At 37.9% G+C, this 12,719-nt stretch overlaps 1 protein-coding gene across 1 annotated transcript in view; it reads left to right on the top strand.

The window, feature by feature from the left end:
• The window catches only part of TRPM7 (transient receptor potential cation channel subfamily M member 7), a 58,788-nt gene extending 46,439 nt beyond the window's left edge, over positions 1-12,349 (top strand). The window contains exons 27-41 of the mRNA XM_086471321.1: positions 37-1,175; positions 2,840-2,916; positions 3,754-3,813; positions 5,400-5,481; positions 5,883-5,953; positions 6,380-6,417; positions 7,110-7,135; positions 7,478-7,528; positions 7,620-7,685; positions 8,315-8,598; positions 8,961-9,043; positions 9,375-9,580; positions 10,634-10,685; positions 10,777-10,883; positions 11,847-12,349. Coding sequence (XP_086327447.1) covers positions 37-1,175; positions 2,840-2,916; positions 3,754-3,813; positions 5,400-5,481; positions 5,883-5,953; positions 6,380-6,417; positions 7,110-7,135; positions 7,478-7,528; positions 7,620-7,685; positions 8,315-8,598; positions 8,961-9,043; positions 9,375-9,580; positions 10,634-10,685; positions 10,777-10,883; positions 11,847-11,977 — 2,473 coding nt within the window. The 3' untranslated portion in view covers positions 11,978-12,349. The remainder of the gene's footprint in view (positions 1-36; positions 1,176-2,839; positions 2,917-3,753; positions 3,814-5,399; positions 5,482-5,882; positions 5,954-6,379; positions 6,418-7,109; positions 7,136-7,477; positions 7,529-7,619; positions 7,686-8,314; positions 8,599-8,960; positions 9,044-9,374; positions 9,581-10,633; positions 10,686-10,776; positions 10,884-11,846) is intronic.
• The last annotated feature ends 370 nt before the right edge of the window (positions 12,350-12,719 follow it).

Below are 12,719 nucleotides of genomic sequence, written 5' to 3'. Positions count from 1 at the left end.
ATAGCTACTTTACAATTTGATTTTTTTTTTTCTTAGGGTGGAGCAAATGTGCATCCAGATAAAAGAAGTTGGTGATCGTGTCAACTATATAAAACGGTCATTGCAGTCTTTAGATTCACAGATTGGCCACCTACAGGATCTCTCTGCTCTAACTGTGGATACTCTGAAAACACTGACTGCACAGAAAGCTTCAGAAGCTAGCAAGGTTCACAATGAAATCACACGGGAACTGAGCATTTCAAAACATTTGGCACAAAACCTCATTGAGGATGGCTCTCTAAGATCATCTGTGTGGAAAAAGCACAGCATTGGAAATGTGTTTGGTTCTTTTCCGCAAGGAGGCCTTGAAAGTAATAATGCTTTGCTCTGTAACATTTCCATGCGTGATGAAAAAGAAGTCCAACATAAGACAATTGGTCAGGAGTTAGCTCCAGTTTCCCGAAGAGAAGAAACTAACTTTCAAGAGGCAGGTTCCTCAGGCAGTGCCTTACTTTCAAATGCTGTTTCCCCTCCAGAACTTCGCCAACGAATACAGGCTGCAGAGATCTCAAAATCCGTTAGTAAAAGTAAAAAATTAGGCAATTCGTCCAACAGCATGCCACATGTAACATCCCCAACAGCTAAGTTTTTTGTTAGCACTCCATCTCGGCCCAGTTGCAAAAGTCAGCTGGATTCTTCAGCAAAGCATGAAGAGACTGTTTTCTCTAAGGCTACAGAAGGAGATAATAATGTAGAATTTGGTGCATTTGTGGGTAAGTATAACAAAGTAGATTCTGAATGTCCTGAAGTCATTATTAGCTGCTCTTATCCTCTTGCTTCTGGCTCTGCTTGCCTTGCTTTCATCCAACCTTGTGTTGAAAATGGAGGATACGTTAATTGTGGTTTTATTCATGATGAGAGTGACACTAATGATAACTACAGCTGCAGAGTTGACAAATGTGATCAGCAGTCCTCTGTCAACTTACCGAAGAACAACCCCCAAACGAAGTTCTCTTTGTCAACTGGCAACTTGACATCAACAGTCAACTGCGACGGCTCACGTGGAAAATTGAATATTAAAGATGAACTTTCCAAAAGTCAGCATGTCCATGCAATGGAACTACAAAACCAAGATTTATGTTCTAACATCCTTATGGGACTACTTCATAAACTGTGGACCAAATCTAAGCCACAAGGTTTGACTTATCAAGAATTGTATAGTATTTTGGGTGTATTCCGGTTGCAGGTGACTTTATTCTACCATTTTGCTCTGCTTTTTTTTTGCTTTTAACATCTCTAATTTCCCTATGTTGCTTGAATTTTTTTTACTTAAATTATCGTTTCTTTATAATTCTGTCACATAGACAATATTTTTCTGAAAATCATTAGCCAGTTGTTGAGTATAGCAGTTTTGTGCGATTAGCAGCTCTACAACTTGGTACGGGCATTGTAGACAAACTTTTTGTGACTCATTATAAAGCTCCTACCTTCTCATTGCATAAGTCAAAAATATTGTCTATTTCTTGACGTAATTACAGACGACTTCTTAGGTTGATGGAATCCTGGACAAATATCTTTGTGGTATCTGTGTCAAGCTGAGGGATCCTCCTATACTATGTTTCTAAACACTGTTATGACTGGGATCTTCCACTGTTGCCTAGGCTAACGGACCTTTTGGCAGTCGTTTTGGAAGCTTCGAAAGTTCTTTTGTTTTTATGAAGTACAGCATTATGCCTCCCCTCAAGTTTTGCTTAACAGTAAAAAGGAGCCCGTTTTTGGTTAGAGTTGCCTACATATTTGAACAGGAAAACAGTGGCAGATTCATTGCAAAACACAGGTGTGGGTTTACTAACTGATTTCTGTAAAATAGATAATGCTTTAAGTACACTTAGTGTATAGCAGAAGATCAAGCTCTGGAATTGTCAGGTTGCCTGTAGAGGTCGTGTCTTGCCCCAGCTGTTCAGGGATGTCTCAGTGTTTTCCAAAGGTTTGTTGAGGATGTAAAAATTTAAATCTTTAGACAAAAGTTTATTCTACTGCTGTGAAACCTGGAGTTCTGAAAAGTTACCTACACGCACTAGCATTTTTAGATTTGTGTATGCACAGGAAGAGTATCTACATGTTTGTATTCTCAGTAGCTATTTGTTTATGATTTCCTCATGGTTTAAAAAAAGAAAACTTCTTTAAATTCAGAAAGCAAGACTAAACAGAAATAATGAGCAGCAATTGTATAACTCTTATCTAATCTTTAAATGTACCTCACCACTAATAACTTTGAATACTAACTATACTTATTTTACTGGAGCCAGAATTTTAGTGTATGGTCCTCTGACATCTCTAGCATTTAGAACATACTCTTCATTCTTACTGTGATACAGTGCAACTTTCCATTGTGAAGCCAAGTAGATTTTCATTCTTTATAAAGCCACGTGCTTGGTAAAATTCTGAAAAGTGTTTCTTGCAACTGGGAGGATGAAGGGTATATTGTAAAAGCTGCCTCAAGAAAACTGTCTGCTTTTCCTTCATTTGTCATGCGTGCATAAAAATCCTGTAATTCAGACTGCCCTGTTCCTTTCATGTGAGGAGCATACACTTCAGTATAATTTAAAAACGTTAGTTTTAAGTTTTGAATTCTAGTAATCCATACCTTAATGCAGGAAAAGCAATAGTTTCACACTAATAGTTTGCTACACTGATTTTTACTTTAGTGTGTTTGTAAAGTCTTGTCTAGTGCAAACAGGCACACAGAGCTTAGGTGGTTTGTAACCCTTTGCTATGGTGATGCAGACTATTGGCATGGTCAGAACGCTGGGGATTGCGTTTGATTTTGAATACTCTTTTTGAATTCACTGTGTCAAAGGTCACAGAGACAGCATGGAGTTACAGCGGTTTAAAGAGGCAGCAAGCAAAATTAAAGAAAGAAGCGCTGATATTGAGGTAAGCATGGAAGACTGTCACAACATCTTAATGGGGTTAATTTTTTTTTTTAAATGTAACTTCACAATATGATTTGAAAAAGTCTAAGAGCAAATATAGTCAAAGAACTTGCAAAATGCAGTCCAGAAGGAATATGTATCTGTTTTAGGATTTGAAAAAAAATCTAGTGAAAACTCGTGCAATCTTAACTACACATCAAGTACTGTTGCTTCGTAATATGGTACTAATGAAATGTTAAACAAGATCTGAGGTTATGAAAGCTGAGATGACTACAGCTGCAAATTAAGATAAAATTGTGTATCCCATAATTGGTATTTAATGAGATATTTGACTCTCATAAATGTCAAGACCAGTATTTAAGATTATTTCTGTTATTTGCATGATATTTTGTAGAGCAAGATGATCGTGTGTATGATTTTAAAAGTGATGAAAATTGTTCATTATGCTTCCAAGAAGAAAAGGCCTTTCTAATAAACTTCTTGTAAACTAAAATGTTGTATAACTTCCATTTTCTTGAAGAATAATGAAAATAACTAAATGGAAAGTGATTAGTTGTAACAAACCTGTCCTCCAAGTGCTATAGTATATATATATAAAAAGCTAATTTTCTCACTGTAGCTGTTTAAGATAAGTTAATAAATACAAGTTACCATTTGCAGTTACCCCTCATTTGGGGAGGAGTTGCATTATGACCATTTGCAATGTCAGTATTCTGTTGAGTTGCTCCTTCGGGACCTTCTGATAAGTACAATATCAGGCCAAAAAGCTTTTTGTGTGTGTATTTTTGGCATGAGTTTTTTTGTTTACAATTTGCCTTTTTTTTTTTTTTTTTAATAGGAGCAACAGGAAGACTTCAAAAAAGCTATATTGGAGGGCATAGAGACAACCAGACTTCAAGTAAGTAAAGAAGGTTTCTATTTATTAGAGGCATTACTTTCACCAGATAGCAAATGTATTCTTTACAGTGAAGACAGGGAACTCTGTTTTCTTATTTCAATATCTGTAAGTGAACGCTGGTCATGATTTAAAAAAAAGGGAAAGGAAAAAAAAAATTTAAAAAAAGGAAGAAAAACCAAGTTGTACAGTTGAACCTTTGTACACATATGCCAAGGAGACATCCAGCTGTAGGTCTAAATGGTTCCAGTGTTTGGTACTATTGGAATGCAAAGTCCCGTAGCATTTCCAGACATTACCGCTGTTCTTAGATGCTTAGTAATAGAGTTGTCTCATCTTAACTGGTGGGACTGGTTTGATTCTTATCTTTCATGTAGGCACTACAGGCATTGATGGTAAGATGCTGAAGATGTATGCTGAACACTGAAATGCATAGAGACCTAAAAATGGGTCTTCAGAAGACACTTTCAGCAGGTGCATTCTCTGTGTTGCATTCCAGTGAAGTATTTATGTTTAGGGATGTAAACAAATAATTTTTAAATATATATTTATCTATATACGTGTGTATATATATAGATATATATACATACATATATATCTATCTATATATGTGTGTGTGTGTATACTTATAGATAGATAGATAGATATATTTACACACACTTATACACCCAGACATGTGTGTAGATACACATTTTGGGCACACATACATACACACAGGCATGTATGTATGTGTTTAGGTGTTTGTGGGTGTATTCCTTAAGAGGGAAGGGTGAAAAGGGGTTTTAATAATTTTCTAACTGTTATAAATCTTGGAATCCAAAGCAGGGCATAGCATTCCAAGTTCTAGTTTTTTGTTCTTCAAAACCTTGAGTCTTTACATTTTATTCAGGTAACCATTGGAAGAAATAGGCTGGTCGTGAGGAATGTTCCAGCCCTATGCCAGACTACATGTAGTTCTAGTTTGTGATGAAACTGCCTTTCTCCTTTTTTTGCAAAAGAAATACTTTGTTGTCAAAAGCTGACTACCTCAGTAGATATTCAGAAAGTATGTGATTTATTATTAAGGAATAGTTCCATGAGGAAATTCCGTTCATAAACTGTAGGTTTTTATGTGGCAAAAATTCTCTAAATTTTATTGCTTTTTTCGGTGGGTTCAAACTGAACTTCAGTTTCTGGCAGAGCCACGTTCTCAAGTGAGAATTGGTAGCTAACAAAGGCACGTGACAGAATGGCTGAACTTGGTGCTTGTAGAGATCCAGTGTAATGTACATTTCTGCAGTTGTATCCTCTTGTAATGTTCTCTTTAAAACAACTCTTTCGGTACGGGTCAGTAGTCTTAACGTGCGCCTGAAAATGTTAGAGCTGATGGTTACTGTGAAGAGCATTTTAACTGAATTGTGCACTCACCTTGTACGTTTTTGCACAGCAAGGTATTTGAGGTACATCTAGAAGTTAAAAAAAAAAAAAAACAAACCTAGATAGCCCTAGAAAAGAAAACTGAGCAGATTGTGTGTCAAAAGAGTAGTAGTTGAAAACAATGATCATGACAACTAATGATATGTGTATTTTTTCTTTTTTTTTTTCGATAGGGCCTTCAAACTGACTGTGGTCTAAGAGAATCTAGTTCTTGTGGTGGGTTTACTGACCCTCTGACAGTCCATCCAGAACAACGTAAGTGTGTCGTCTTTTCAGGTGACCCGATTTTATCTCTGAATGGTATTGCTAATGCATATTCTAGGAAGACACAAAGGAAATGCAAAAAGTTAAAGCATCTTGAAATATTTGCATGTTTGGTGCTACTTGAACCTGCTCCCGTGTCTCACTGTGGTTCTTCTAGTCATCCCAGCTTAATTCTGTTACCTTGTATTTGCCACAGAGAGATAAAGTCATAAAGAGCTAAGTGATCTAGTCAGGACTGTGCTGGAAACTTGTAAAGATCAGACAGTTGTGGATCAGGCTTTTTTTTGTGAGAGCTGCTTTAAGCTGTCTAGTGGCTCACCCAGTTAGGAAACTGGTAAGTAACAATGACGCATGCCGTTCTTTGTCCAGTGACGAATCTCTCTCATCTGTAGTATACAGCAAGAGTAGGAGAGCCTCGAGTGAAGACACTCAGCAAGTAGACTCTAAAGCAGCCTTACTGACGGTTTGTATCTGCCTTTTTTGTTCTTGTTAAGCAGAGCTAGAAACTGAACAAATAAAGGAGAAGAAACAGATTCTGTAAAGAATAATACTGATTTGGGGACTCATTTGTTCAAGGAGGCAACAGAAGCATGTGCTGCTTCCTGTTTATGGAAAAAACCCAACTTTTTGTTTAAGAAAAGAATTATATGAATAATTCATAAACCAGTAGTGAATATATAACCTTATCTATTAATTGTACTTACCATCCCTCAGTTGTATTTGAGTCTTTCCATTCAGCTGCAGTTCAGTACAGCCTGGTGAAGTATTTCTGATAAACGGGCTGTACTGCAAGATCTTAAAACACATTACCACCCCACCTCCAATGAAATACACTGTTTTCTGTACAAAACTGAAACCTTCTTTGTTTTGCCTCTCCTTTGTTTTAAAGGATTGGTTACAAGGTCGACCTTCAAATAGCAGTCAAATGTAAGTAAGCTTTCTACTAATGGAGTAATTTTTTTACTCTGTATTTTGCTGTGTTTTTCATTTGGTTGCTGTCTTTGGCTCTAGTGGTATTCAACTGCATTTAATGAAAAAACAAGGTTTAAGGGTTTTTTCTAATAAATAACTGAATGCATTCACTGGAATGCTTTGACAGGTTCTGTTTAGATTAATGGGGTCACATGTCAGAGGGCAAAACATGCCCTTAAATGAAAATGACTGTGTTGACACTTATTAAGGAGCTAGCTTCCTGGTAAAGGTCTTTACCCAACCTTTCAAAGTGTAAACCTTATCTGAAATGGTGCAGACATTGCTCTTGTTAACAATTATTCCCTGAGTTAACTGTTAAAGCCATTACCTTATTAATCTGATAACAGAAGCATAAGCTGTTGTGAACAAGTTTTAATTAAAACACCTCTGTGGGAACAAGCTGTGGTGATGCAAGCTTTACATAATGTGCGTGACTTGGTGGTATTTAGTGTAGCTCTAAAAACATGAGATTACTTAACAGCCTTCCATTACTGTGTTGTAATTAAGAAACCGGTACTGCCCTTGAAAAATAGGATAAAAGTAGTACTGTGAGGTTAACAAGGTGACCTAGGATGATGTGTTAGAATGAGTGAGTACAAAGAAAGTTTGTAAGAAGCAATGACTGTTGGTTTTGTGGCATTTCACAGGCCATCTGAAGAAGATGCATTGAATGGTGAGTTGGTTTGTGCTGTAAACAAGCTGGGAGCTTTTCATATAAGTAACTGTTTGGGTCTTGTATGAGAATGTGTTTAGCTAGTGACAATTTTGAACGTAATGGATACATAATAGTGTGGGGTTTGTTGTTTTGTTTTTTTTTTTTTATAAATAGCCTGCCATTGATCACAACAATTTTTAATCCCCCCTGAGGTACGGAAGAGCTAAGCGTATTACGTAATTTTCTGCACAGCAAATCTTTTTTCAAACCCTGGTTTCTTGGCAAGTATTCTTTGCATGTGGTAATTTTAATACACAATCCAGCAAGCAGTACCTTTTTTTTTTTTTTAATCTCTTCCAGGCATTGCTTCTCCTTTCAAGCCTGTCATGGATATCAATTACTATTACTCAGGTCAGTCCCTCTTACGAGCTCCTGCTCACATTTTTAATGACACTTAGTAGTAGATCCTTAAAATTTAACAAATGCTGTAATTTTCCTCTAGCTGTAGAAAGAAATAACTTGATGAGATTATCACAGAGCATTCCATTCACTCCTGTGCCTCCAAGAGGTAAGAACTGTACTTCTTGTTACTGGTTCACTGTGGTCTTTTGGGGAAGAAGACAAAAGTAAACCCTGTACAGATTCCTTCTAATAGAGAATGATCAAGCCAATTTTCACACTTGCTTTCAGCAGGTGTGAAACTAAAGTCTTAGTGAACTAAAAAGTCTAGTGTCTGTCTTGCAGCACTCAGAAATGTGAGTATGACACCTTGTCTAGGGCAGCTCACTTGATTATGAAATCTAGATTTAATTGTAGTTGTCCTCAGAAATCGTGACACAGTGCTGATAGTATTGTACTAACAGTTTCTATAACAAACTGTTCTGAAGGATTCCTTTAAGTTGTCTTGACTCGTATGAAGTATAAACAAACCTGTTCAGTGTTCTTAATGCTGTTTGAAAGGCGTCATTAATAGTTGTGATGAGGAGCACAAAACCGCTGTACCTCCGTGCTGCTGTAGGAAAGAAGTTGGAGAGGGGTCTTCCCACCGGGCAGTTTAAATTTTTTTGTTAATTCGGGGTGTTAGTAATGACTTCATGTTGCAGCATGTTGAAATCTAAGAAACTGGAGTTTTCCACTGCTTTTAATTTTAAACTTGGAAAAGTAAATGCAGTAATTGCTTTTTGTGTTGTAACGTAGGTGAACCAGTCACTGTGTATCGCCTTGAAGAAAGTTCTCCCAGCATCTTGAACAACAGCATGTCTTCCTGGTCGCAACTAGGACTCTGTGCTAAAATTGAGTTTTTAAGTAAAGAGGAGATGGGAGGAGGTTTACGTCGAGCTCTTAAAGTAGTATGCACATGGTCAGAATATGATATCCTGAAATCAGGACATCTTTATATCATCAAGTCTTTTCTTCCCGAAGTTGTGAATACTTGGTCAAGCATTTATAAAGAGGACACTGTGTTACACTTGTGCTTGAGAGTAAGTTTTACCCGTGTCAATTATTAAGCATAGACAGCCATTATATGTTAAACAGGAATTCCCTCTCCTGCACCACCCCACACCCCCCCCTCCAAAAAAAAAACCCAAAAAACCTACTATATACTTATTAAAAAAAGAAAGAAAGGTTGGTCTGGTGTTCTGTATGAGCCGAAGTGTTAAAAACTCTGCTCCAATATGGTTGACTTAAAGAGCTCAAACTCTTAAAATGTAGACATAATTTAAAAAGCAAGCACTTTGTTACACTGTCTTGGGGAAACAGACACTGTTCCTGCTGCCCTTTTGGCTCCGACGTGTTCCCTGTCGTACCACACGGCTAATGAAATGGGGGCTCTCACTTGCAGGAAATCCAGCAGCAGAGGGCTGCACAGAAGCTCACCTTTGCTTTCAATCAAATGAAGCCCAAATCCATTCCGTACTCTCCAAGGTGAGCGTATTTAAACTTCCATTATGTTTCATGCTTTTGACAAAAGAAGAACGCCTACAGGGTTGTTAACAGATGGATCAGATATATTAAGGTACTGAGATGTGGGTATCTGTCTCAGAACACCACTGTGAATGTGCCAAGCAGAATTATCCTTGACAGTATTTTTACGTTGATACTTTATGCACTAATTCCAACCTAGTGTGATAATATAAATTACTTAATAATGTTTTCAAATTACATAAATTATTAGTATATGAAATAAAAATCTAGTAGTAATGATATGTTTGCTATTTATTTTGGAAGTATATTCATTAAGTGTGCTTTTTACTAGGTTCCTGGAAGTTTTCCTGTTATATTGCCACTCTGCTGGGCAATGGTTTGCAGTTGAAGAGTGCATGACTGGGGAGTTTAGAAAATATAACAATAATAATGGTGATGAAATAATTCCAACTAACATGCTAGAGGAGGTGATGCTAGCTTTCAGCCATTGGACATATGAGTATACAAGAGGAGAATTGTTGGTACTAGATCTGCAAGGTAATGTCCTTATTTGGAAATGGGGATTGGGACCAGGGTAGATGTATGTGGGTTTTTCTCTTGTGATAGCATTTTATTAAGAATTCTATGCCTGTAATAAGTAACAGGCATTATTTAGTGCATCTTGGTCTAGTTAGTCTGAATTCATGGTTGTCTTATTTAATCATAGAATCACAGAATCATTTAGGTTAGAAAAGCCCTTTAAGATCAGAGTCCAGGTGTCAACCTACCACTGCCAAGTCCGCCACTAAACCATGTCCCTAAGCACCACCTCTACACATCTTTTAAACACCTCCAGGGATGGTGACTCCACCACCTCCCTGGGCAGCCTGTTCCAATGTCTAACCACTCTTTCAGTAAAGAAATTTTTCCTAATGTCCAATCTAAACCTCCCTTGGCACAACTTGAGGCCATTTTCTCTTGTCCTATCGCTTGTTACTTGGAAGAAGAGACCAACCCCCACCTCACTGCAACCTCCTTTCAGGCAGCTGTAGAGAGCGATAAGGTCTCCCCTCAGCCTCCTCTTCTCCAGACTGAACAACCCCAGTTCCCTCAGCCGCTCCTCATAGGACTTGTTCTTTAGACCCTTCACCAGCTTCGTTGCTCTAGTATGGCATTAAATCTTACAGCAGCACAGAGAATATAAACGTATACATCTTTTCCTGACAATATGCACCATAAAAAATGCTGGGTTTTGGCACAGTTGTGCAGTGCCCATGTGGTAAGCTGTATTTATCCTGAATTGTGTGTCAGATGTCCTGGATGTGAGAACTATATAGAAAATGTCTTTCTTGTGGGTGAAAGCTAAAGTTAGGGATTTCAGGCAGATGTAAAAATAGGTGGAGGAAACCTGAGAAGTACAAAGTGCTTGTTTAGGAGTGGTTTTTGTAAGGGTAGATCACATGTAATTTGTGTTGGGTTTGTTGGGGGGTTTTTTCTGCTTTTATTCCTGGGGAAGCTGAGAAGTCGTAGCTAAGGATGCTAAGGCTTTTCAATAGTAATGTGTTTATGTAGTGATTCAGATTTAACTTTTTCTTCATGTGCTGTCTGAAGGTGTTGGTGAAAATTTGACAGATCCCTCTGTGATAAAAGCTGGAGAAAAAAGGTAAGGTTAAAGAAGGGCTTAAAGAAAAGTATTAGAAAATTTTCACCAGAGAACGCATGCAACCCCTGTTTATGGGCACTTTGTCTCTCAGGTCATACGATATGGTGTTCGGCCCAGCCAATTTGGGAGAGGATGCAATAAAGAACTTCAGAGCGAAGCATCACTGTAATTCCTGCTGCAGGAAGCTGAAACTTCCTGGTAAGAGTCGCTGTATTTCCTCTCTGAGACACTCACGTTGTGAGATGTTGTGTGGTACGTAACGGAATGGTTATGTCCTGCTGTGAAAGTGGAGTTGGTAGTAGACAGCAGTGATGTAATTTTACTTTTAAAAACGATACGCCGTTTTAAGATAAAATCCCACACTAAGTAAGTAAGAACATCTGTGTTTTATATCCATATGGATGGTATTTGAGGAAAGTGGACTAGATTGGTCAAGACTTGAGAAGGTACAGTAAAAAAATTATAAAGGTTCCTAGAAAAAGTAGGAGAAGCAGGTCGAGATGATTGCAAACCTTCAGGCTTTTTAGACAAAATGGTGCTTGTGGTTTTGGTTTTTTGTTGTTGTTGTTGTGTTTGTGTGTGTGTGCGTGTGAGGGTTTTGTGGTGTTTGTTTTTTGGTTGGTTGGTTGGTTTTTAAAACATGTCTAGGTTTGCAGAAATTAATTCTGTTTAAAACATTTCAATTCCAGGTATTTTTGCTGCACGGACTACGCTGTAATCCTCTCAAATCTTGGCATTGTTTCTCTGTATCAGGCTTTTAGACTCCAGCAGAACAACGCAAGGAACTTGCATGATTCCTAGCTGTTTCACGCTTCCCTTCCAGGTTTTCTCTCACATGAAGAGAGGTCATTTATTTTAAATTTGAGTTGTAAATCCTGGTAACATCAAAACAGATCACGGAGGGGTCCAATTTCCATGGAAAGTTGACTCAATACTTGCAATATAAATAAAATAATTCTGAGGTTTCCATCACTTCTTAAAGCAGAGCTTTAGGCTTCCAATTACATATATGATAAACCCGTCCTTTTTTGGCACAGCGCATATTGAGGAGCTCTCTATAAGCACATATGCATAGCCAATTCTTTGACAGGCTTTTAAAGCCCCATTGATTCTACTAGCTCAGGAAATAATAACCGATAGGACTTTGTTTCGTTTGCACAGATCTGAAGAGGAATGATTACACACCTGACAAGATCATATTTCCTCAGGATGATTCCCCTGAATTGACAATTCAGCCTGGAAGCTGCACCAAAGAATCCGATTCAGCTAATTCTATTCGTCTGATGCTCTAATGATGTGACCAAATCAGTGGCTTCATCCAGACTTCATGGAATGTCACAAAGTTGCCACTTGTCTTTCCTTCACTGTAATTAAAGGAAAGATATGTCAAAACAAGGATTGCTGTCTTAAAAGTGGAATTTTGGCTGGTCCATAGCCTAAGGACCTAACAACTTGTGATAACCATCTACAGAGAACAGCTTGGCGGCCGATCGTTTTAGAGGTGGAATAATGACAAGTATTTAAGACATGTTTTTAAAGGGGCTTTTTAGCAGAAGGCTTATTTTTTATTTTGTTTTGGTTTAGTGGAGGATTTTCTCTCTGTAGGCCTGTGGTGTGCAATATGCCTTCAACCAAAAGGATTTTGGTAGTTGATGTTTTAAGGTAAAGCATTTGTCTGTTTGACAGCTGTCTCGCTGTCAATCAGCAAAAGACAGGAGAAAGCACCTACCTCTGTAATGCCAGAGTGTTCTTTGAGCGGTTTTGGAAGTGTTCCACTAATGTTTTCTCACCAGATGTCTTTTAATCTGGCCTTTTGAAGAGGACAGAGCCAAATGAGGTGTATATATATGATGCCAGTAGGCCAAGGTTGAAGGTAGGAACTTGATCTGTTCCAATAGAGAGAGAGAGTCTCCGGAATCAGCGTTCGGCCTCAGGGCTGTAAAGCTGGGTTGTTGGCGGGGGGGGGTTGTGGAATAGAGCCCTAATTGTGCATAATGAAATCTCTTGTTTTATACATTTCAATTTTATCAAGTC

This window comes from Leptosomus discolor, chromosome 11, assembly GCF_034619465.1.
Source record: "Leptosomus discolor isolate bLepDis1 chromosome 11, bLepDis1.hap2, whole genome shotgun sequence".
Lineage (NCBI taxonomy): Eukaryota > Metazoa > Chordata > Aves > Leptosomiformes > Leptosomidae > Leptosomus > Leptosomus discolor.
The sequence above is the reverse complement of the archived record's forward strand: the minus strand, read 5'-3'. Positions and strand labels throughout refer to the sequence as shown.